Source organism: Gobio gobio (genome assembly GCF_949357685.1).
Source record: "Gobio gobio genome assembly, chromosome: 11".
In the NCBI taxonomy this organism is placed as follows: domain Eukaryota; kingdom Metazoa; phylum Chordata; class Actinopteri; order Cypriniformes; family Gobionidae; genus Gobio; species Gobio gobio.
In genome coordinates, this window is record NC_137104.1 from 34,929,650 (window position 1) to 34,956,235 (window position 26,586).

Consider the following 26,586-nt stretch of genomic DNA (forward strand, 5'->3'; position numbering starts at 1 on the left):
CCTTCCTGTAGCTGCTATATTACTCCGCGCATACCACATTCCCGGTGTGGACTTAAAAACACCCAGACCTTAGACAGGATACTCTGCATATGATACAATAATGATTGATTATCACCTGTCAACATATAAATATAATACTAACGCTTAGCTTCATACTGGACGAGCCGCTGCTGCGCCCTAGTTTTTCGTGTGCGGTAGGATACATGAACTGCATTCCTCGTATAAGAGCTGCGTCTGAACGACGCCATTTTAAGGTCTAGATCTACATCAGCGCGGAAGGTTTGCTGCACCGCAAACGCAGGAGAACAGCTACGTTACCCGTCCGGGAATTTCACCGGCTGGCTTGGCTGTTTCATCCCTATTAGTATACCAACGCGTTGGTCAGCCTTCGCCGGCCAAACAAATAGATTCTTCATTTTAATTTCAGGTAAGCTTTTTAAATGAGGATTGATTAAATTCCAAGTAACGTTAGTTTGATTGGAGAAGCGGGAGGATCTTCCCATGGTTTTCCATGCAAGATTTGGGGTTGGATATACCTTCGGCTACCTGAGCATTTAAAAACGCTTGATTTAGATGGGGTTTCCTTTTTGTTTTATACTGGTTTTAGCAGGAAGTTGCATGTTTATGCACGACACGCATTGACTCTTGTGTTTGTTTACGTTAACTTGGCTTCGCAAACCCTGGCTAATGTTAGCTAATGTTAGCCTTCATTCAGTTCTATGGCTCGAGCAGCGAGCTAACAGCAAACCAGCATATCTCAATCGATAAACTAAAATTATTAATGAATAAATACAAGTATGATTTTTGGGACTTCGCGTGTTGGTTTTCCACACACGTGTAACGTTACGCATTGTTTTTCGTAACCACACCGGGATTTTTTGTTTCCTCTCCCTCAATGGTTTATGTCGTCATATATACCGGTGAGTTTTTACTTGTTTTTGTCTTTTGCGAACATTTTCACATTTATAGTTAAAAAAAATAAAATAAAACTGCCAATTATTTAGGTTGTGGTCTGTAAGGTTGGTGCGGTAAACGTGTGTCAGAAACTAGTTTTAATCAGTTGAGAAAGAAGGAAATGATATTTTTATTTGTTAGTATTTTTTATTTTTGCTCTATCGCACAACTTTATTTGCGTGTAACGTTATTCAGCTCAAACTGCAACGTGGAGCTTAACTGTGAGAATCTGAGTATTGTATTCAAACATGTACTGTTGAGTTCATTAAAACTGCTGTCTTGACAACCCATCCAGCAACACGTAACGTTACGTGGATATCCATGATGGACTTGTCAGGATAAAGTGAGTTTTGGCTACAAGAACTATCGTGGTGTTGTCTCCTCCAATGTGGTGATCTAGTTGGTCACATTTCGGTGTCATCCGATAGGCAAGTTTTTAAGCTTGAGAAGGGGAAATATTTCAGGGTTCATTGCTCTTTCTTGAAACAAAGGCCCCGATGGCCGAATTCCTGCGTGCTTTAGGAGGGGCTCGGGTTTCTCGGCTCCCAGAGCCTGGAACAGCTGTTTCTCACACTTTAGTTACACGTACCCACCTTGAGAGGCACGGCAGAACTGACCTTAGATCAGCCACCGCGCGTGTCTCCGCTGGAGGAAGTGTGGGCGGGGCTAAAGTCACTCGGCACCGTGCGCTGTGGAAACTGAAGAGGTCGAAACTTTTCCACGATTGCGCGTGTGTGGTCGCGTTGTCTAGGGGCGAGCGTATATCTGTGTGGGAAATACCCGCAGTAGTCGGTTTAAAAACAACATGGGTTTCCCATAATACGCAGAAAATGGTTGTTTTATGGAAGAACCTGTGAAAATGGTTTGAAAATTGTTCTAATGGTTATTTTTACTTGACTTGTTTGCTGCTGTAAATTATATTTTCTTCACAAAATAACCAAAAAGGAAATTTGTCACTTCTTGGCTGGCTTTCATGCTCCAAACGTGTATAATATTGACAACAGTTGGATGATCACTTTCATTATATGGAAAAGATTCAGTGAAGCTGAATGGTGGCTAAAGGTTTATAAGCACAGTGGTATGGCTTTAACTATTCTCACAATTAGAATGAATATTAAAACTTTATAGTTATATAGTGGACCTTGAGGCTGTCAGTTTTGCCTGAAATCCCTTATTTTCTGTCAAACAATACATACGTTTGGATCAACTTGTTAGACATTTATTTTTATTCATAGTATAGCTTTTTGACTTACAACTAACTTAAACTTGCTTTGTTTGCACTATCCCTCTGCAGCAACATTTCTTCTTGTGTTAACAGGATACAGTGAATAAACTTTTAAACGAGCCCATTAAGAGTGCTAATCAGGCGGCCTTCCTTTACTTTGAAGGTTTGGTTTCCAAATCCGTCTCATAATGACACAGTGATTCGTCTGCACGTCCGCCTCCCGTGCGCCTGTGTGGAATGCTGACTGGTGCCGCAAAGAAAACTCTGTGAGTTTGTCTGACTTCCTTCGGTGTTTATTGTCTGGTAAATTAATTCCAGGTCATTCTCACCACTGTGGAGGATGATGCATTTTGCATAAACTACTACAGCTGCCTCTGTTTGCTCTCAAATTAATCCATCTCCCTTCACGTGCACCCTTAAAAAGCCTAATTTATTAACGTTGGCATGGCTTCACAGAGCTGTATTTCCCGCTAGCGGGGTCTTTCAGTGCAGGCCTGTATTTGAAGTACTGTATCTTGTGTTATGCAGACATACACTCTGGAAAGGAATGTCCAGTGCTGACTCCAGGATGTTATCATAAGGTTTCCTATAAATGCCTGTATGTGAAGGCGGCTCTTGATGATATATTTTGGAGGTTGTGTTGAGAAGTTCTGCTACAGTAGTGCTAAGAGGGAGGGGGGGGGGGGGGTGACTGTGTGAAAGATGACATTGTGATTACTAAAGTTTCCACATGATTAAGAGCTGTTCACTTCTCACTCAACTGTATGTTCTTAGACAGCCTGGATGCTCATCCAGCTGAGAACCAGTACTTAACCTAGTTGCAGAAGGTTGCAATTTAGCTGAAGAGCTCTTGAGTGCATGTGACTTGAGCATTGTTCGGATTCAGTCTCTCTGCACCCATGATGACCATGGGATAGCTTTAGAAGTTCAGTTCTCTTGACAAATCCATTAATTTGTAATTCCCTGCAATGTCCTTAAATGTTAGACTTTTAAATTCACATAGTAGGGTATAGGGGTGTCACAATTAGAGGTCGACCGACTCATCGGTTTTGGCGATTAATCGGCACGATAGCTGATTGGTGGAACAATCGGTTATAAAATAAAACATTTAGTGCCTTTTTAATTAAATCGCATCCAAATTAAAATTGTTTACATTATATATGTGAGTACTGTGTAGGGGTGTAACGATACACCCATGTCACGGTTTTGGAGCCATGGTTCGGTTCTGTCTGCTGTGGAGTCATGGTTCATGGCGGGCACCAGCAATAATAACACTAGAGTCACTCTTAATAATAACCGCAATAATTTTACTTTATACATTGGCTTCACGTTTTCTTTTGAGCAGTTAGCATACCCGAGTAAACTCAAATGAGAATTTCTGACTAGTCCAGTGCAGACGTATACTAATTTTACCATAATGTAAAAAAGGCACATTTATTTCATAAAAATTGATTACGCACACAAGTAATGTCCCACTGTAGCCTACTTAACAAACACATACATTGTATGAATGACTCGTACTGATGAATAAATAGGCCTACAAGTTAAAGATATTAAATAGCAGTTTTTGTTAATACTATAAAGTAGCCACCACTAGGGCTGTACGATTAATCGAAAAATAACCGAAACCGACATTCAGAACCTCTAACCAACGTTTTCCCCATGTCGGTTATTTCGGTTTTCACTTGACTCCGCCCCGTCAGTCACATCAAGTGCAGTTTACAGGCACCCAGAGAGATGCAGGAGCAGTTATCTGTGTGTATAGATGCACCAAATCACTATAGTAACTGCATGTTTTACAGTTTATACAGGTAAGTTAATTGGTGTTCTTATAGCCTACGCGCTGACACACACAGACGGCGCGCGCAAGCCCTGAAGCCAGATCACTTTCGTGCTCAAAGTTTGTCAAGTACATGCGTTTAAAGGCTTGCCAGTTTGAACACTTAAAGCGATTGTGCACTATTCAAAAACAACAATACGGAAAATGTATCCATTCAGTGCTCAGCTTTTTTTCTGTGACACAGAGCTGAGCCGTGTCGCGTCTCTGACAACGCGCGCGCCCTGAAGGCAGACATTTCACCTGTGTCCTCACAAAGCTTTGTCATTTGTATCTGGTTTAAGCCCTGCCAGTTTTCGACCATCAGATGTGTATTATGTTGAACTAAGGCCTGATATATTGTGACACACGGACACTCAGACAGAAGCTCGCACATCACGTGAAGATCGCGCGCAGAGAGCAGCGCAGAAACGCAGTGTCAACGCTGTCCTGTGACTAAAGTAGCTTAGAAACTCAACCGTTATAGGCATATATTTTAATACATGCACTTTTTCAATAGAAAAAAATTCCACCTTTTAATAGTAGAAAATATTTACAGTACAAACCTTATCAGTGAACTTAAACTTATGAGGGCAAAAAATGAAATAAATAAATAAAAAGGCAAAATAATCGTTCATTGATCGTAATCGAGGTAAAATGTTCAATTAATCGAGGTTTTTATTTTTGGTCAAATCGTTAAAGCCCTAGCCACCACACTAATTTAAAAATAAACAAAATAACAAAGTGAAAATGGTGTCATTTTGTGGTTATGGAAACAACAGCTACCATGGCGAATACACAATAGCCTGCATCATGAACTGTTAATGAAATATGAAAACTGCTCCTGATAAACAGAATGCACATAACTGCATGCAAATCCTTCCCAGCTAAAACGTCGAACCAGTTGTGATTTATTGGTACTAGAGGTCGACGATTAATCGGTTTTGCCAATTAATTGACACCGATAGCTGACTGGTGGAACAATTGTTATCTTTAAAAATCCAAACCGATAATTGCGTCCGTTGCTGGAGTGGCTGAGACGGGTGCGCTGTTATTATACAGTACAAGAGCTCTGAGAATGACCTGCTGCCATTATATAGCACGAGACTGTCTCTAGAGGCCAAATAACTCACTGACGCCTTGTTTACATTCACACGTGAGGCTGGGCGCGCCGCTGCACGGAGAGTGCTGACACATCAGATTCGAGTTTAAAACACGACAGCGAAAAGGTATGAATACAGAACACTACAGTACTTGTTGCCAAATCATTAAAGTAATTAATTTCTTGACTAGATGCTGCATTAACAGGTAAATAACAGCAGTGTGTATGTTTGTCAACGAGGCTGAGAGAACGCTAACATTAGCAGTAACGTTACCTCAAGCAGTTAAAACAATGTGATCAAAACACGCAAGTCAGACCTAAATGTTACGTATAAAATTTGTGATGTGAAAACGCAAACTGCATCGTCATGCTGCCGACATAAACAAAGCAGAAACGCATTTATTTTTTTTTTTTATAGTTGCCTTCTAAAAAGCAGACTGTTTGTATTTGTATAAAAATGGTAACACTACAATAAGATGCCATTTGTAACATAAACTACGGTTAATAAATGCTGTTGAAGTATTGTTCATTGTTAGTATGTTAATTTCAACATTAAATTGAGTTTGAATTATTTTTCTGTTAACCTTGGTTAATGCACTATGAACTAACATGGATGATCAAGGTACATTTGTATTGCTCATATTAATACATGCTGTAAAAATATATGCATAATGCATATAGTTCATGTAAGCTAATACATCCTTGTTGCATGGTGTTCCCTATGAAATGTACATTCATGTTTATAGGTTATAGGTAAAGAAAAAAATATGACCTGTAATATTGTAATGTTTAAATTATTTTCTGAAGAATTTGTTCTGTTAGAATTTATTTTAATATTTTTAATTTAGGACAGGGGTTTTCAAATTGGGTGAATGTGAGCCTCCCCTTAGAGTAGGTAAGGACAGCCGAGCCCCCCTTCCCCAAAATCCTGTCCGCCTGCTCTAACCCACACACGCCTCGGCAGTAAATGCCATCTTCTGTGTGTTCCTGGCAATGATGAGTTTCAATAACAACTTATAAAATGTAAATATTTTTTCATATTGTATTTTATTTCCTTTTTTTTTAAGAAGTGCATTCATAAATCATTGCAACAGCAAATAACTTCCAACTTTATGCAGGCCTATTTGAGGCTACTTTTAAAAATCACAGAACATCAGTAGGCCTAACCATAAGTCAACAAAACATGCTTAACATGTGAATGTTACAAGTGTGAAACTTGTGTCTGGGTCTTAAAGGGATAGTTCACTTTAAAATGAAAATTGTCATCATATACTCACCCTCAATTTGTTTCAAACCTGTATGAATTTCTTCTGCTGCACACAAAGCAAGATATTTTGAAGAATGTCAGTAACCAAACAGTTAACTGGTCCCATTGACTTCCAAGATTTGTATGTGGCTAAAATTATTTAAAATCATACATTCAGATTTAAACAATAAACAAAATGCACCATTCACGTCATTTGCACGTGTCATTCACGTCATTTGAATTTTGAACTTTGAATAACCGCCCATATCAGTGGGAACAATGTGGACGCGCTTTTGACGCGCAGAGGTGTTCGATGCGGGGCTGCACTGCAGAGAGAAATAAACGCAAGTCGTCCTCCACCTGCAGCCTTGATCTGTATTTATTTTTAATCATAGTCAGTGCGGAAAACCCACACTCACACAAGTAAGTGGAGGTGAAGGGGATTAGGACTTGCATAGCCTTAGTGGAGATCTGAGGGAACTCGCTCTCCACAGACAACCAGAAACGCGTGAACGGCATTTCTGCCAGTCTCTGCTTCAAGTCCACATTCGAGCTGAATAAAATAAAGTTCGACTTCGTGCTTTGATTTGTATTAGTAGGCCTACACTAGTCTTTTCTGTCTGTCAGCTGCAAAAATTAAGTTGAAGATCGCCATCTCCGTATTGAACACGCCTAGCCTACTGAGAGAAATGCACATCATGGAATACATTGAGTAACGTTAGCTAGCCTATTTCTTTTCGTTTTGAATAGTTTCGTTCAAAGAAATGTAAAGCTTTCTTTAATTTTTTATTATAAATGAATCGAAACTCAGTTTATGCCTCATAGACATGAAAAATATTTAAGAGATATGAGATGAATTTATGATGTGCTCCAGTTCACGCGTGCAATGCAATTGATTGCGGCTATATTTGCTTTATTAAATCCAGGCAATTTGTTGAATAAACATTTATTAAAATTAAAATACAATTTATACAAAACGAAATTCACTTTAAAGAAAGTCTTTCTACAAAACTTAATGAAGTGGTCAATCATGTCTGACCCATTCCATGTCCCCGATGCATCCTATCTTACTCATGGTGTTCACTTTTCATAATCAACATATAGATGGAAAAAAATAACATATAATATTTTAACATATGAAACTAAATGCGCTTATTTAATGGCTACAACACATAGGCTATTAGGCACATTAAAGTTAATTCTCCAATTAATTTTAAAATGATTGAAAAAAATAAACACAGCCTACCCCTTAAAAAAATAATTGTATTGCAGTTTTTTCTAAGTTCAAGAAAAACTCTTTCTGCGTAGAGTGTTTGTGTTGAAAACAGGTGGCATTCATAAAATCCTTCAGTTTTCGAGTAGGCCTATTGTTTGAGCACCTGTGCACACGTTGAGCCAGAAGGAGCCATTGCTTAATCTGTCAGCATTACTACTTGTCAGTAATCAGTCAACTCGTTTGTACCACGACGCAAGTATCCCGCGTAGCTTTTACCCAGTATACCGCGACGCGAGTATATGGTTTATTTTTATTTTTTCTTCACGTCGCGCCTCCCCTGTGGCTCTTTGGCGCCCCCCAGGGGAGGCGTGCATCACCTATTGAAAACCGCTGATTTAGGACCTCTTCATGGATCAGTACTGTGGTTTTTTTTTCTTGTTATAACGTTCAGCACTGTTTTACTTTGTTTTTGTTTTTTTATCCAGTATCCATTTAAAAAAATATATCGGTCGATTAATCGTTTATCGGCAAGTGCGGTCCAACCTAGTTATCGGTATCTGTAAAATCCACTATTGGTCGACCTCTAATTGGTACTTTACTTTTATTTCATGACTTGCTTATTGACATCGTGACGTTGCATGCTTGTAGTTTCTCTTGCGCTTATGATTAACGCGCGCGCGAGTAACTAAAGAGTGTGCACTATGAGCGCAGTATAACGGCTTACAGGACAGGAAAGTGGTTTTCTGAGGTGAGATGGTTTTTTTTTGTGTGTGTTTGTGTGTAACGAGCTACGAAAATCACTGTTGCTGGGACTCCAGGTAGCATTTTGCCTACCTGGCTAAATGGGGAAACTGGCTCTTTGTCCTTCCACCATGCAGCTTGAGCAGTCACCCAAAGTGACGTGACACGCACTTGGAAGACAAAAGTTAGTGTATTCTTAGTAAATATTATAATAAAATTTAGTAAAAAATACAGCTCTTATTAGTTGTAATAAGTGTACTAATTACTATGTAATCTAATGTTAAGGAGGAAGAATTATTTTGTGGCATACGGTGAAGTGAGAGCTGGGCTAGGGCAGCGCGGGGCGCGATCAGTTCAACATGAGAGGATCACGGTTCAAACCGTGGGTGGTGTATTGCGGTTTTTCGTTTTGAATATCGTTACACCCCTAGTACTGTGTATAATTATGTATATATAAATGCACACATTCATGTATACATTCAAGAAAAATGTATTTGTAAAATATTCATTTAATTTATATAAATATATACATGCAAATATTTCTTAATTATATACATGGATGTGCGTATTTTATATATAATCATACAGTACACACACCTATAATTTGTAAACATTAACTTTTTTTGGAGGTGATTTAATCGCAATTGATCGTTTGACAGCACTAATACATGATTCCACCCAATCATTATATTATGATTATCAAGCACGATTTAATGATATAACATTAGTAATTCAAACTAAAACTTAATCATGAATATATATATTTGCCATTTTAACTGAACTTTGGACTGGTGGTGGTGCTCATTCAGTGTTTCTGTAAAAAAAATGGATAATTAGTCGATGAGGATGATTATAATGATACTAATTCTACAATTAATAATATACAACACTAAGAACTTGAGCTGCGGGGTTCATGAAAATTAGTCATGTTGTCAGTGTTCGCTCAAACTGATTTGCTGAAATCAAAACGGGGACCGTAATAGATGAGCACCAGCCAATGAGATTGCTGTTTGTGTATTACTTCCACCCACTACTGGAGAAACGGCAACTTCTTCAACTTGTTCTTAAAAGCAGAATATTTCAGGTTATTTTTACAAGAAAATACAACAAAGAATATCGTTTACATGTAGCATGTCGATTCTGTGTGATATTTAAGACCCTCTCTTTGCATGTGTGAGAAACACCGCTCTCAGCAAAGCGACGGCGAGTAGGGTGCCTTCACACTAGTGTCTGTGGTACATCAAATACAGATGCGCTGTGCATCCATTGAGCTGAACTGAAATAGACAGATCGCTTGACAGAGCAAAACTCTGTTTCTCAGTGTTCAGCGAGTGAAAATATCTCAAACTTATTCTTAGCCTCTGATACGCAGGCGTATAAAATCGAAGCATTTATTAGCTAATGGCTAATGATAGATATTTAGTCACCCAGAGTGAAGACTTGTTCGAATATGCGAGTGATTTACTCACATTGTAGAGGTTTGCGCTCTTGATATTTTCAGCGTCAGCCGTGTCACTATAAGGACGTGAACACATCCTGAGTAGGGATGCACCGAATGTTCGGCAACTGAAATTATTTGGCCGAAAATAGCAAAAATGTAACTTTCGGTGTTCTTCGTTGATACTGTAATATATTGGCAAATGCTCCAGTGCATATTTGTGTCTGTAGAACGTCAAATGTATCCATTTACGACGTGTTTCTGCAGTGGTGACATGGTTGTTGATCTTTTGTACGCAATGGCCAATATGTTTTAAGTTAGACTCCACTCACTGCTCAAACTGCCAGATTTTTTTTTATTCAGATTTTTGTTCTACAGGCTTTCAAAACCTCTCATGAACAAACTAAATTTGATTTATGATAGGCTACATGTAGGCAAAATAGGCCTAAGATGGCCAAATAAACATATTTTAATATTTATAAATACATTTTTTTTTTTAATTTTGTGCTTTGTTTGTATGTCTGCTGGAATGATAATGTTCAGTGTTAAATAAATATTTTCAAATTGTATTGTAATTTATTTTAAAAGCAAGACAAAATGGTAAAAAAAAGCACATTTATGCAATGGTGAAAAAATTGGCAAAATAAATGAAAAAAATACATAGAGAACGCATTTGGCTTTGGCCTTCGGGCAAGTGTTATTATTATTCAGCTTCGGCCAAGAATTTATTTCGGTGCATCCCTAATCCAGAGCTGCTATGAGAACTCAAATTTCCCTCTTGTCTGAAGTTATATTGATGTCCCTATTCTGTTTGCTGTGTATACGTTCATAGTTATTGTGTTTATTTTTTTAAATAAAATGTTAATGATGCTCTTCCTTTCCACGGCACCAAATCAGTGCTTCGATGACGTTTTGTGTTTGTTTGTGGTCAGATTAACCACATAGATTGTTCCTGAATGTCTGGTTTAGTTGGAAATGAGGCTGTCGGTTTCTTGCTAACCCCAATATCATGACGCATATCAGATCTTTTGAGACCTGCAAGATGCGAGAGCTAATGTTGTTTTTCACTGCAGCAGGAAGCCAGATTTTGTCAACGTTTCCGTTTCCAAGGCTTGTCCACTTCCTAGATGCTTTTGTGAAAGTGTCCCCTATTAACCATTAAGGCTATTAACTAACCTGTTTATTCTGAAGAATTTAATCTGATGTTTTCTTAAGGATGTTTTAGACCCATTTTAGAAGTTTTTTCTTTGAGCCAAGAAAGGATCTTTGACTCATTTAATAGATTTTTAATTGCTGCTTGGTGTGCTGAAGGCCTGTGCAGGAAGGAAGACTGGCCCTTATGCAGACGTGAGCAGTTTCCTATGGAAATAAAATGTGTCCTCTCTGGTTTGAGGCCAGCGTGAGGAAACTCTTCACATTCTGAATGTTTGACAGCTTTCATTCTGTTGTGGCATCTTTTCACGCTAAATATGTCCTACCCCATGAACTGGCAGCCCTAGCCTAAGGCTTTGCGTGAGACTAAGGTTTACAGAGGTCATTACAGCACTCTTATTTAATTTCAAATGCTTACATTATCCATTAGCAAATGCATAGCCTACTGTTTGTAAATCTGGTTTATACACCATTTGAGTACTACATCTTCATTAAGGATGTGTTTAGTTGGAGTAACCGTAAATGCATTTTATAAAGTTTCAAAAGATCTTTTCTTTTTAGACCCTGAAAAAATGCATCACTTATTATATTAAGCATATTAGAATAATTTCTGAAGGATCATGCGTCACTAAAAATTGGAGTAATGCCATCACCGGAATAAATTACATTAAGATGTATTAAATTAGACATTTTAAATTGTAATACTTTTTAAACTATTTTTTGTTGTTGTGATTGACCAATATTGGCGTGTTTAGTAGGGTTAGGTACCGAACTTGTACTTTTAAGGGCACCGACCGAATTACGTCGGTACTACAGAGTACCGATTCGCATTAAATAAATTCGGTACCTGAGAACACATCTGGTGATATAGACTTGTGTCTGTGAATTAGGCCTGTCAAAAATTCGAATTTCGAATATTCGTTGAATTTCCAAAAAAAAAAGCACATTCGAATGCAAAAACTGTGCATTCGAATTTTTGGTAGAGGCTCGCGAGACATGATGACGTAACTGACGCGGTTTGTTTATCCAGTACAGCGCTGCGACTGTAAAAAGACGTAAAAATGGGCAACCTGTTCAAAGGCATATTCAGTCAGACACAGAGCCGTTCAGAAGAAGGCAATCCGGGCTTAGGAGCATGAGATGGATATAAATGAAAGATTTGCTACCCGCTGACAAATCCTCTCAGTTGGTGGCAAAAATCATGCGTTATATATGTATCCACATATTCAGGGTTTTTCCTGCATTTTGGCGGCCGCCAAGACAAATTTTTGGCCCACCAAAGCCTTATTTGATGAGTTATTGTGATTTATGAGTGTAGAATAGATGACTGTTGCACGTGTGATATGGCAGTGTTAAATGAGTGACAGAGAACGAGCAGAGAGCTCCTCCCCCGCGCGACCGCTCTCTCTTTCTGTCGATGTCTTCTCATATTTCACATATTGGTTCATATTTCACATATTAATCAAAATCAAAAGGTCGGAAGACCGAATCCATGTTGCACGTGCCGCATTCGGATATTTTTTTTCCTTGAATTCCCGCTGAGTGTGAACTGCGCTCAAAAAACATTGACTTTTCTCTGACCAGCTGACATAAACATAAGTTTCAATAAACGGGAAAACATTATATTCTGTTATGAAGTGTATTCTGTATTGACAAATCTTTCGCGATGTTCTAACAGACGGGATTCGCACACAACGCGTCTGCTAATGTACGATTCGCGAACCAATGACTCCTTTGAATCGAATCATTTTAGCGACTGGTTAGAACAACTGATCCGTCCCACACTGAACGAACGAATCAGTTTATTCATTTACTCAGAACATCTGAAACGAGAACACAAGTGTGCTTACCCCATTTAGCAAGAGTGGATAGTAGGAATTAGTTTAATCATCCACAGTCATTCAGCTTATTTATGTTGACAATGTGCAGTGAAATATAATTTAGTGTAGACTGGAGTTAGGTGAGACCAGAACAAAGTTGTTAGCTAGCTGATAATTTTACAAAACTGTATATGGTAGAAAATTAGGCTATTTGTAATTTTTTAATGCTACTTTTTAATATTGATATGATTATACCAAAACAATTATCAGTAAAAAGTGTAAAAAATGAGGATCAAAAGAAACAAACATCAAGGTAGAGATCATGCATAATATCAGATGTCAAAATAAGAAGCAAAAATTACAAACGGTTTCTTTGCATTTATTTTAAATGTATTGCGCTCACAGATCACGTGGGTAGGGTACTTTTTTACTGTGTGTGGATGACCATGTCTGTCAGACACCACCGAAGACCATTTTTGACCCAGGAAAAACCCTGAATTGCGCAGCTGGCAAAGACATACTTGATCATACCTCACCAAAAAACGCTCAGCACTCGCTGCAGGTCAAGTTGACTGTTTACAATATGTGACCCCGTCTGTGAAACCCCGGCTAAAGTCGCATAATCTAATGATGAGATCTAGAGCGTCAAAGTAGTCATAGCCATAAAAATGACCTAAACAGGTGATTTGTGTTTATTGCTGTAAATGATAGATTATACCAAGGGCTTTGAGATGCAGTACTCAATTTTTCATTTATAATATTATAAATACTAAAATAAATGATTTTATTGACACTACGTTTTATTATTTTGCACCAAAAAATACTGGACGTGGGCTTCTTAAATATTGATTTAATGTTTACTTTCGACGCAGAAACAACTGCTGATTCTTATATCATTCGGTTCAGAAACATATTTTTTACAATTACAAAGTGCAAACAGACCATAATATCAATCCGCACGAGCAATGATCAGGTCCGTGTCGGGAAAGGCAAGAAAAAGGCGACTTAAGCCGGGTCCCGATTTCTGTGTGGATTTCTTTGTGCCATCACCGACATTTCAGGAACAGCTTATTAGTTGTCTAACTACACCTTCTGCCGATATATCCATCTTATTTTAAACGCATTTAATGGCTGTGACGTGTCGAAATAGTTTGGTTTTTGGCTGCTGATGCGCTGGGTTTATGAATGCCCTCTCTGACAGGGCGGGCACGCGAAGCGCTAGGGACAGAACACTAGTTGTGTCAACAATAATTGATTCAGCGATGCATTGCAATGCGGGGCATGCACGATTCAGCATCGATGCGGCAAGTGCCATAAACGATTATGTCACCGTTTATTTTCTGGCCTTGAGTTGGACAATAAAGTTGTGAAGTTTCAATTACTTCCAGGGTCATGACAACAACAATCAAGATGGCTGAGGCGGAGGGAGATGACCGCGATAGACGGGTAATTAAAAACGCACCCAAAGCTTGGAAAGCGGACATCTGGGCACATTTCGGATTCTGACGCCGGCTTCACACCGCACGCGTTAGCAGGGCAGGAGCGGTGGGTATGGAGAGCAGGAGCCCGCACGCCCATTGTGGATTCACACTGGCAGCGTTTGTCTCGCGTAGATATTGCAAATACAGACAAATATTGTACATTATGTCACATTTTCCGGTCTTCTCCTCTGAGCCCCGTCTGTCTCGTGCTTTGATTTATGATGGGCAGCATATGCTGTGATTGTGAAACACACGGGGCACTTCACTACATGATTTCATGGTGAAATTTGTTATTTTCCATGTTAATCTGGTCAGTTTTGATCAAGAACAATCCACTGTGGCTTTATTTTTGCCGCGCTGCTCACGCTGATTTAGACTCGGCGCCGAAACGATCGCGGCACTGCTGCTTTTGCTCCTGCGATGCGCTGCCGTGCCGCCTCTGCGTGCGATGTGAATGCTCTAATCTGTTAACATGGGCGCCGAAAAAAATATGCACTGCTTACGCCCTGCTAATGCGCCTGCCACACTAAAATCAAGCACGAGAATTGAAGAGTCCCTTGTGTCAACGTTACTGTGTGTGTTGCACTGAATATTTCTATTGCTTTTTACTGTGTGTAAAAAAAAAAAAAACCTTATGTTCACTGCTGGAAAAAGTTGGCTTAGTTGGTTATTATTGCTCTATATAATTTCAAATGGTTCTAAAGCAGAGAGAAGAGAAACATTTCTCATTCAAAGCACTGAAAGCAGTGATTTAGGTTTTCTTTTTCAGGTTTGAAAATGCCATATCCAATACCCTGTACCATTTTATTTTATTTAATGACATTTATGTCAAAGATACAGGAGAGTGATAATACGCACATAGCAGCCAATACAATCTGTTGTTCAATATCTGACTGCTTGTATTGCCTCATGACTGATTAAAAATTTGCCTTGTTGTGTGCAGTAGAATTTTGATGCATCGCAATGCATCGTAGAATCGAATTGAATCGAATCGTTACCTGGTGAATCGTAATCGAATCGAATTGTGAGGGCAGTGCCAATGCACACCCCTACAGAACACCTGATAGTTTAATTAATAAGGATTAATATAGGCCTACTGTTTTTTTGTAGGCTAAATAAAGAACCCGTATTATATTAATATAAAAATTGCGTATGTCCTTCGGAAGCAAAGCTCTTGCGTCTGTTTCGGTTTGTAAGCCTATACGAATAGAACATGCATGAATATGAGAACACAAAGTGCAGGACGTGCTTTATGTAAAAGTTATTAAGCGCAATGAGCCATGAAAAAATCATAATGAATTATCTAATCGAAAAGTGAAGATTCAGTTATCACTAACTGTACGAAGTTTGAGACTGACCTGTTCACTTGGTAGGGCATTAGATTTACTTTACAAATGTTACACAGTGAGATTTTCTATGGATGTTTTGTATAGGACTACTGAGATGTCTGACTTTAATCAGAGAGTCATTGAGAAATTTGCTGGCCAGAAAGAAAGGAGAGCAAAATGTATGTTCAAGTAGTCAACATGCTTTTTTATTCTTTTGTTTTTCCTTTCCTCATTCAATTATATGTGGGAAATGAATGTGTAACAAGATAAAAGTGAAGACAGTTTTCTCTTTAATGCTTGAAATTAGTCAACATGCATCTTGATACTGCCCGAATACCAAAAAAATGGTATTCGGACCAGCCCTACAAGACAGTCATTTTGATATAATTTTGTGTGAATATTCGCACGCTGTGAGACGCGTGGCCATGTGTATGTGTGTTGTTGCTGCGCTTCGCGAGTAGCAAACTGAGACACACTTTCTCGTCTATGAGCGCTTGAATATTTAAATTGGCAAGGCTTAAAAATGCGCAAATGATCAGTGTCCGTGAAGATGCAGCATTGGCCCGAGTGTCTTTCACTTTGGCACTGGGCCATTGGGCAATTCTTATTGTCGACCGTAATGACAAGTAATTTGTCATTCATTCAGGGGGGGCGGGCCAGGGAAACACTGATATCTATAACTTCCTATATAACAAATAATAGTAGCCTGTATTCAGTGGTGTGTGTGGTGAAGAGGCAAAGTTTTTTTTTTATTTTTTTTTTTTTTATTATAAACATATCAAATGTAAATGTCACTACACTTCATTTTCCTGGTTAAATAAACACAAGTGGTTTCCTTTTTAGTTAGTCTTTCATTCAGGCCGATTCGAGAACGTGTATGAAATCAAGAGGTGGGATTTAACGTGTGAACCAATCATATCCAATCATAGCGCGACTTAGTCGGGTCTGTTAAAAGGCAATGTGCTCAGGCAACCCTCTGTCCAACAGCGACACCCGCAGGTAAAGTTAGTGTTTTATTAAAACGAGTAATTTTTACACCTTTTAATGTAACATTTTTAATATTTGCATGGTTTTATTTTTGTAATATTATATATTGTCTCACCCAGTTTGAGACACTGCCTCTCTTGCCTCCTTCTTGACAGCCTACACTTCAAATAATAGCTTTGACTAATGATGAAAGATTTAAAAATCGTAATTGTTTGGCTTGTTTTTTTTTCCTGCCACAGACTAGAGAGGTTCCCGACAACTGTTGTAAGCAGACAGTTTGGTCACAATTATGAATATGGGATTACAGATACAAACTTATTGTATTTTACTTTTACAATGAGCAGAACAATTACAACAAAAATAAAAAAAAATATAGAGGAGGCAGTTTCAGAATGAGCAGTCAAGCAAGACACGCACCATAGCAACACGTCATTGAGAGCTTTATTACTATTTTGTACATGTTATATTACAATTCAAATTCGGTTTTATCGGCCACAATATTGTTGAGAGGTGCACGTTTGATTAATTTTCAAAAAGGGCAGGGGCTCGAGCCCCCAAAACCATCCCATCTGCACTGACATGCGCTCGCTGAATGAGTGCCTCTCTGGCTCCGTGCCAAACGTGCAAAAGCAGCGCTAATCTTAGCGGTGTGATCATGCACTGCAGGGACAATCCTACAGTGATTACAATTCTCTGAACATTTAGAAGGTAGGTCAAGTCTTTCCAAGTCAGAGGGCTTAAGTCGCGAGTCATTGTTGTCTAAGTCGAGTCGCAAGTCATGTGACTCGAGTCCACAACCCTGCCGATTGGCTTTGATATGGTGGTCGATCCTTGTTTTTATGCAGCCTTAAGCATTTTATAGTTATTTATTGTTACAAAACCGAACCCAAACATATTTATGAAACATTAACCCAAACCTGAACAGGTAGAGGTGGCAGACCTCTAGCCAGTACTGCAGCCTTGCCAATTTAAACATTCAAGCGAAAGACAACTTGCGCACGCTTTGTGTGCACGCTGCACAGACGTTCGAAGCTCACGCATGGGAAGCCGCGTTTCAGACAGACAAAGTGTGAATACAAAATTGAGACTTTAAAAATTCACACACAATTGTCAACATACCCGTCTTGGCGAGTACCCTTGCACACATTAGGTTTGTCTTAAGTGAACGTAAACAGTCAAGAAGGACAATGCATGTGTTGCGTATCAGTATCGGCATACTGGATCCATGCATTATATTCCTGCTGTCTATGTTTTTAATGGTAAACCAACAACAAAAGACAAGAATCGCTCTCCACTTGACTGAAAGTCCTGTAACGTTAAGAATTGCTCTTATATTTATACATTGAAGATTAAATGAAGTGATATTTTAAGTCTACATTCTTCATTGTTACATTCTTCTGCACTCCATCCAGCTGCTTTTAACATTTGAACAAGAATGTCTTGTGTGAGTACATTAGAAATGTACTGTTTGCACCTTAAATACTTTGCTTCATTTATAAATAGTCTAGTTGGTTTAGTATCTATTTCTCTTACACTTTTTAAAAAATAATTTGGCGGGGGGGGCTCATTTTCTATGTACACGTATTAGAGAGCAATCATTATTTTTTTCAGTCACTTACTAGTTACAGTATCTGTTTCTGTAATCTACACCCCCTGAATGTATTAGGTGAAATTTTTCAGCTTGAGTCACCCAAATTAATGTCTAATTTATAATCTGAAACTGACAATTTTTGTACACATTTAATTGTTGAAATGGTTCTAAGAAAACATACTTAATGCTTGTTTTCTTGTTCATGTTATTTAGGTCTATCCAACTTTTCCAGAATAAGTCTGTAACCTGTAGTCAAATTGGCCGCTCTAAGGAGAACAAGTAAATCTGATTTCAGTTAAGATCCTAATAAGCAACAGTGTTTGTTTCATGTCTTTGGGCTGTTTATAATCACATAATTTGTGATGCTTTATGCTGTATTGTTCTTGTAAGCTTTGGATGAATGAAGCTGACTGACGAACCCCTTCAGCATGTTTTTACTGGCATTGCCAAGGTGACTCACCGTCCCGTCTCCCGCTCTTGCGTGACACCCTACAGTCTAAATGAGGGGAGTTTCCCCACATTTAGACTACCTTTAGGGTCTGTAATGAAGATTAGTGTCTTTCTCGCTTGTAAAAAGCAGCTGCTGTCTGAGGGGAAAAGCCAAATGTTACTGCTAGTTTGTAAAATGTAGCATTTTCTTGACCTTTTATATGCTTGACTTGACTGATTGGCTTTTTGTTTGTCTACAGGTTTGGAAGTCACTCAGGCTGAGGGATTGACACAACAATGGCTACCCAGGGTGAGTTTTTCCAAATTAACCTGTCAGTTTATCAACATGCTTGCTCTGTGACTGTTCTTCTTGACACAGACACACATATAAACTGATAAAGAACCGGTTTATTCACTGAATGATTTCGGTTAACCCTCAGAGAGCCAATATATCAAACACTACATAAATGCTCCTTTATTAAAGGTATTGTATTAAATGTGGTGAATATTCAAATGCAAAATTTAACGTTACTTTTTAAATTTAATAGGACTGCAGCAAATGACATTACATTTATTTTAATTTTCAAGCTTAAAGGTTTTATGTAGTTACTGTAATATCCCCCCCCTTCTGTGAATGAAGGTTTTTGCTGAAATGGCAATAAATTAGCAGGCATTGAAAAATGCAAATCGCATACTTTACTTCCAGTTCAGTGAGATGTAAAACTATTGTGCTCCTGAAACTTTGATGTAGTTGAGGAAAATCCATTAAAAAATGTGTTTTTATCGGCCTCTTGTAGCTGACCTTATGGAGCTTGATATGGCCATGGAGCAGGATCGTAAAGCTGCTGTGAGTCACTGGCAGCAGCAGTCCTACCTGGATTCAGGTATTCACTCTGGGGCCACCACCACAGCGCCATCTCTCTCAGGCAAAGGCAACCCTGAAGAGGAGGATCTGGACAACCAGGTGCTCTATGAGTGGGAGCAGGGCTTCAACCAGCCCTTCACACCTGAGCAGGTGACAGGTATGTGGCTGTATTTGCTACCAGCACACTATCATGCCTCTATTAGATTAAAAGTAAAAATGGAAACCTTTCTGCATGGATATTTTCAGACTTACAATTTTCCTGCCTGCTTCCTGTCTGGCTAAATCGCAAACTTTTTCTCTTAGACCTGGATGGGCAGTATGCCATGACCCGTGCACAGCGTGTCCGTGCCGCCATGTTTCCAGAGACTCTTGATGAGGGCATGCAGATCGCTTCTACCCAGTTTGACACTGCCCACCCTACAAATGTGCAGCGGCTGGCTGAGCCTTCCCAAATGCTCAAACATGCTGTTGTCAATCTCATTAACTACCAGGATGATGCTGAGCTGGCTACCAGAGCCATTCCTGAGCTCACAAAACTTCTCAATGATGAGGACCAGGTAAGGAATGTTCCAATTAGGGCTATCATTTTTGAGAAAAATCTAATTCGAACTGATCTCAAATATCAAGCAATGTATTCGAATATATTAAAATATCTACGAGTGCCCCAAACCCCATAGAAAACCATTAGGCTATAAGAAAACACTTAATGTGGCTTAATATACTAAGACCGTGTTCTTAAGAGACCAAACTCAGGAAACATAACAAAAATACTGTTCGATAGAACTGCGTGTGCTTGGTTTACCACCAGTTATCTGCGCGCTTCCTCAGCAATGAACTTCCACATTTGCGGCTATCTTTTCTTCAACTCCTCGACAAGTGCAGGCAGATTGCGCGTGCGGTTGTGATTTTTCCTAGGAGGGCGTGCGCTGCGCGGGCACAATTAAACTAATATGGATTTGAAATTATTTTAACTTGAAATACAGGCAAGGCATATGTATTGTAGATTTTGTACATCTACAATATACATGCATATATTTTTTTTATGTGACTGTTTAAAACCCGTGTTTAGACCAGTGTTCTCCCTTGTCCGGCCCGACCCGCACCAGTATGCGACAGTTACCCCTTTTCCACCAAGGCAGTGCTAGAGCTAGTCCCAGTTCATAGTTGGTTCGACTGAGGAGCCTTCTAAGAACCGGTTTGCTTTTCCACCTGCTGAGAGCCACAACAGAGCCAGGTCTTACGTCACTGTATACGTCTCATCTTTCTCAGCAACGCTAGCGAGACAACGGCAGTGTTGCCAAGTTGGGCTACTTCATCACTGTTGCCGCGGGCTGTTTTTCATGTCCGCGGGTTGAGGCGACCCCAATTATGTGATATTTAGCCCCGGGAATGTGAATTTAAGTAGGCAACCATGCCAAAAAAACACATTTTACCCCCAAATGTGCTTTTTACCGGGGAAGCCCCCCTGAAATGCGATTGGGCTTGTTTTGAGTAGCAATTGGGTGGGTTTTGTTGTGAAAACCTGGCAACCCTGGGCAGCGGGAAACACAAACACACCAGGCTTGTTCGAGATGCATTGGCGCTGCGTAGACCGATCCACGTAGGATATAAAAAAAAAACGCATGAGTGAATCAAAAGGAGTCGTGTGCTCTCGCTGGACTCATTGTCATAGGGCGATCGGTCTGCACAGCACCACTGCGAACAAGCCTTCCATCAACAATGCAAACTTTGCGTTACTATTGATTCACATGGCTTTACGATCCTACATCGGCATCAAAACACAGCGAATCCAACGCATTCATGCAGTTCGCCGTAATTTGAATAGACGGAGATTACAAACCAGCAGTAGCTGTTAGCTCCATTAGCTGCTATTTCAACAATGGCGGATCTCAAGTTTGTGTTCGTCTTGTTGACCCTGCCCCCAGCGCCTGACGTAATCGGTTCTTACTTCTAGCCCTGTTCTAGCCCAGAAATGTTTTGGTGCTACTTAAGAACCACTTTTCCTGGCTCGGAACTGGGGCTTTGGGTGTGGAAACACAAAGAACCGATTTGAAACTAGGCTCTGGCTCCGATCTAGCTCTAGCACTGCCTTGGTGGAAAAGGGGTAAGTTAGGATGTTTTTTTCACCCATTTCAGCAATATTCGCGGGTACCCGCACCCGTGCGGGACTCTGCATGGCACTTTATAAATAAACTATCCGGTTTTTAGTTCGATTACGGATATTTCATGTCATGTTCGAATGCATATTCGAATATCGAATAAAAGGTGACAGCCCTAGTTCCAATACTTGATGTTTGTTTCCTAAGGTGTTCTTAAGCCATCAGAATTGCAATTTCCTTTGACAAGACATTTCTGCTCCTGGGAATGTTTATTTGCAGCTCAAGCTAAAAATGGAAGATCTTTTAGCAGGAGGCTTCATTAAGATTATTTTTAGCCATATAGTGCATTAAGCGATGACAATGAGTTTTAAAAAGCAAATTAGTTCCTTCACTCCAGATTTCTCTGGTTGATCTGTCTGCAGTTGTTCTACTAAACCTCACTGTTGGAATTGGGCAACTTGTCATTTATCAGTTTCAAATCTCAATGACCCTAAAACACTCAATCTTGCTGTCCAGGTGGTGGTGAACAAAGCCGCAGTGATGGTGCACCAGCTCTCCAAGAAAGAGGCCTCTCGCCACGCCATTATGCGCTCCCCCCAGATGGTGTCGGCAATCGTGAGGACCATGCAGAACACCAATGATGTGGAGACTGCCCGTTGCACTGCCGGCACCTTGCACAACCTGTCCCACCACAGAGAGGGCCTTCTTGCCATCTTTAAGTCTGGAGGAATCCCTGCACTCGTCAAAATGCTGGGGTAAGGGCGCCAAAGCAAAGAAGGCAGGTTTTTGAAAGCCTTGAGTAGAGCTGCATGAAAACTGAGATGCTGAAGACCCTAAACAAAGGCACTTCAGTCTTAAGATCATGTCCTACTTATGCCAGTTCTCCACTAAACTATATTACATGATTGTGTTTCCAGGTCCCCTGTGGATAGTGTGCTGTTCTATGCCATCACAACCCTGCACAACCTCCTACTCCATCAGGAAGGTGCTAAAATGGCTGTCCGTCTAGCTGGAGGACTTCAGAAGATGGTGGCCCTGCTCAACAAAACCAACGTCAAATTCCTCGCCATCACCACAGACTGCTTGCAGATCCTGGCATATGGCAACCAGGAGAGCAAGGCAAGTACTACATTGGTCTTGCTAAATGGGGAATAAAAAAATACAGATGTGTTTGTTTTATTCATGCTCTTATCTCAACTCTTGCTGCCACAGTTGATCATCCTGGCCAGTGGAGGGCCTCAGGCTCTGGTCAACATCATGAGAACATACACGTATGAGAAACTGCTCTGGACCACAAGTCGTGTGCTCAAAGTTTTGTCCGTCTGCTCCAGCAACAAACCTGCCATTGTCGAGGCTGGTATGTACTTGCCTGGTTGTGCCATTTAAAGTCTGCATTCATGTATGTGACGTCAGTGTCTAATCTTTTGCTTCCGTGTGCGTTTCAGGTGGTATGCAGGCTCTCGGCCTTCACTTGACCGATCCCAGCCAGCGTCTGGTTCAAAACTGCCTCTGGACCCTCAGAAACTTGTCAGATGCTGCCACCAAGCAGGTAAAGGATTGGACTAAAATGGTAACACCAGGTTTTGATGAACTGCTGGCACTTATTTTTAAATTTCCCTTTTTCTCATGCGTTGTAGGAAGGGATGGAAGGACTTCTTGGCACTCTAGTTCAGCTTCTTGCTTCTGATGACATCAATGTGGTCACATGTGCCGCCGGCATACTATCCAACCTCACATGTAACAACTACAAGAACAAGATGATGGTTTGCCAAGTTGGAGGAATCGAGGCCCTGGTCCGCACTGTTCTCAGGGCTGGTGACCGAGAGGACATCACTGAGCCTGCCGTATGCGCGCTACGCCATCTTACCTCCAGACACCAAGATGCTGAGATGGCCCAGAATGCAGTGCGTCTTCACTATGGCCTGCCTGTAGTGGTTAAACTGCTTCACCCACCCTCACACTGGCCGTTAATTAAGGTAAGTGTGCTAGATAGTGTCCAGTTTTTCAGCCTTTTGTTATATTACACATTCTAACAAGTCTGTCCACATCCTTGTAGGCCACAGTCGGTCTTATCCGTAATCTAGCACTATGCCCAGCCAATCATGCGCCACTCCGTGAGCAGGGTGCAATTCCTCGATTGGTCCAATTGCTGGTGAGGGCACACCAGGACACCCAGAGACGCACTTCAATGGGCGGCACACAGCAACAGTTTGTGGTGAGTTAAGTTTTTTTTTTTTTTTTTTTTTTTCTAAATGCCTTTCAACCATTTAAAAAAAAATGTTGTACTAATTGTCTGATTTGTAATATTCAGGAGGGAGTTCGTATGGAGGAGATTGTGGAAGGCTGCACTGGAGCACTTCACATCCTGGCCAGAGATGTGCACAACAGAATCGTCATCAGGGGGCTCAACACCATCCCCTTATTTGTACAAGTATGACTTTGCTTGATCATTGCCTACATTCACCTACAAAATCTACAAACAATCTTGTAAACAATGTTATTTATGAGTTTCTCTTGTTCTGTAGCTGCTTTATTCCCCCATTGAGAATATCCAGCGGGTCGCAGCAGGAGTGTTGTGTGAGCTGGCTCAGGATAAGGAGGCGGCAGAGGCCATTGAAGCAGAAGGAGCCACCGCTCCTCTCACAGAGCTGTTACACTCCAGAAACGAGGGAGTGGGTGAGTGACTGCCCCCTATTGACTGTCAAGTACCATACAGCATTACAGCAAATAAGCTTTTTATATCTGTGTGCACATGCTTTTTCAATTTTTGTTTGTTCTTTGTGGGTTGTGCTACCAGCTAAAGGGTCAAAGACCAAAAGGCTCTCCATTTTAATCTTAAATCTGTCATGTACTTTTCTCTATATAGCCACATACGCTGCAGCAGTGCTGTTCCGCATGTCCGAGGATAAGCCTCAGGACTACAAGAAACGTCTTTCTGTGGAACTTACCAGCTCTCTTTTCAGAACAGAGCCTATGTCCTGGAATGAGGTACAAACTTAAATTTACACACTGGAGAAATTGTCTCAATCACTGTATGAATCACAATCATGGTTATGGACTTTTTTTAAATTTGTCTTAGACTGGTGACCTAGGTCTTGATATTGGTGCTCAGGGAGACCCACTTGGATACAGACCAGATGGTAAAACATTTTTAATTTCACTTAATATAAACATTTATTTTATTTAAATTATTTTATTTGAACACGTTTACACACAACTCATGGTTTTCTTGTATCCCTTTTAGACCCCAGCTATCGTTCTTTCCACTCTGGCTACGGTCAGGATGGTCTTGGTATGGATGGCATGCTGGAGCATGAGATGGGAGGCCACCATCCTGGGGCTGAGTATCCAGTAGAGGGACTGCCCGACTTGGGCCATGCTCAGGACCTTATGGATGGCCTGCCCCCTACAGACTCCAATCAGCTGGCATGGTTTGACACGGACCTCTAAAACACTTGTGGTCTAAAAGTATTGAAGGTAAGACGACTTTCAAAAACTCACTGCATTCTGTTTAGGTTATATTATAATTGTTAATGTACTTCTGTCTCTCCACAGCTGTATGTTGAATGAATCTGCATTGTGATTTTGAAGAGTCGTGGAAGGTTTGCCAGAGGGTGGGCTAGTGTTTCAGAAAGTGCCTGACACACAATACACTTGTCGCAGACGAAGGGGAGATGTCTAACAGGAAATGGTGGATGTTGGTCTCCTTAATTGCTATGACCCTTTTTTTATTTTTGCCCTGGATGGAGAAATGCAAGTACAGAGGGATTGTGATGTGGATACTGACGAATGCACATGAAAAGGATCTTTTAAGATGGAACTCTTATCTTTTTTTTTTTTCTTCTTTTTTTTATCAACCTTTTCATGGTACTGACCCTAGCTTGGTTTTTTAAACCTGGCTTTTTTTCTGCCATAAATTTGTAATTTTTTTTTCTTTTTTTTTTTTTATAAATGTCTTCTATAGTGTTAAGTTGTAGTGGACTTGCCTCATTGGTTTCTGGATCTTTATCACGTGCTAGTGAACAACACTAATCTCAGTTCCTATGTAATCTGACTGAAAGTGTAATGATGTGTAGCTTTTTATATGATCAGTTAAAATGGTGGTTGTTGGGAGTTCAAAAAAAAATTATATGCATTCTTACAAAATGCTTAATGTTAAGCAAGGAGAAGCAGTTTTCAATGTCACTATTGTTCCAAAAAGGGTGTGTGTGGGGGGGGTTGTAGATGGGGGTTTATGAGGTATACACAGAGACAGAAATCTTTTCTATGCTATCTGGAGGTAGTCTCTATTGAAGCACCGTCATTGTTTGTTAGCCCGTGCGGCGCTTTTTGGGATCATGGATAATGACATGGCTAATCAATAAAAGACTTTTATTCCATTCGTGTTTTTGTGATTTTTATGATGTATAAGGCACTTCTTTTGAATTTTACTAAACTCACATTTCACAGAATAATTCAAGTTCATTCTTATGTACTTTCCTTACCCTCAAAATGCTACAATGTCGCAAGGTTTGGTGTGTCTCCCAGCACATTTTCACGAGTATGGGGGAGATACCAGGAGACAGACCTTTACACAAGGAGAGCTTGGCCGGGATGTAGAAGGGCAAAAACCCATTTGCAAATTGTGCATCTTTCTGACCAAACAGTCAGGAACAGACTTCATGAGGGTGGCATGAGTGGCCGACGTCCTCTAGTGGGACCTGGGCTCACAGCTCAGCACCGTGCAGCTCAATTGGCATTTGCCAGGGAACATCTGAATTGGGAAGTCTGCCATTGGCCCCCTGTTCTCTTCACGGATGAGAGCAGGTTCACACGGAGCAAGAGACCGACGTGAAAGAGTCTGGAGATGCCGTGGGGAACGTTGTGCTGCGTGCAACGTCCTCTAGTTGTCCCTGGGATCCTCCTGGTGCATGATAATGCCCGGCCTCATGTGGCTAGAGTGTGTAGAGTCAAGATAAGTACAGCGAATGCCATTCTCTGTGCCTTGATTCATCGACCATCCCATTAAACTGTATATAAGATGTTTCTGCAGGATTTTTTATACATTCTCTGGTACCTTCTTATGACAAACTTTTAATTCTTGGTGATTTTAATAT

The 26,586-nt window shown here is 40.2% G+C and overlaps 1 protein-coding gene across 3 annotated transcripts; it reads left to right on the top strand.

The window, feature by feature from the left end:
* Positions 1 to 246: 246 nt before the first annotated feature.
* On the top strand, positions 247 to 25,870 carry ctnnb2 (catenin, beta 2). Of its 3 annotated transcripts, XM_079828818.1 has the most exons (17): positions 252 to 427; positions 2,343 to 2,445; positions 18,787 to 18,836; positions 19,324 to 19,548; positions 19,695 to 19,948; positions 22,007 to 22,245; positions 22,408 to 22,609; positions 22,703 to 22,847; positions 22,936 to 23,039; positions 23,128 to 23,466; positions 23,547 to 23,705; positions 23,802 to 23,921; positions 24,016 to 24,166; positions 24,357 to 24,478; positions 24,570 to 24,630; positions 24,735 to 24,967; positions 25,046 to 25,870. In XM_079828818.1, exons 3-16 carry the CDS (start codon positions 18,824 to 18,826, stop codon positions 24,938 to 24,940), a joined length of 2,340 nt encoding a protein of 779 aa, XP_079684944.1. In that variant the 5' UTR covers positions 252 to 427; positions 2,343 to 2,445; positions 18,787 to 18,823; the 3' UTR covers positions 24,941 to 24,967; positions 25,046 to 25,870. The 3 variants fall into 3 exon arrangements, with proteins under 3 accessions (XP_079684943.1, XP_079684944.1, XP_079684945.1); XM_079828817.1 differs by lacking the exon at positions 2,343 to 2,445 and having other exon boundaries at positions 247 to 427; XM_079828819.1 differs by lacking the exons at positions 252 to 427; positions 2,343 to 2,445 and adding an exon at positions 791 to 920.
* Positions 25,871 to 26,586: the final 716 nt, after the last annotated feature.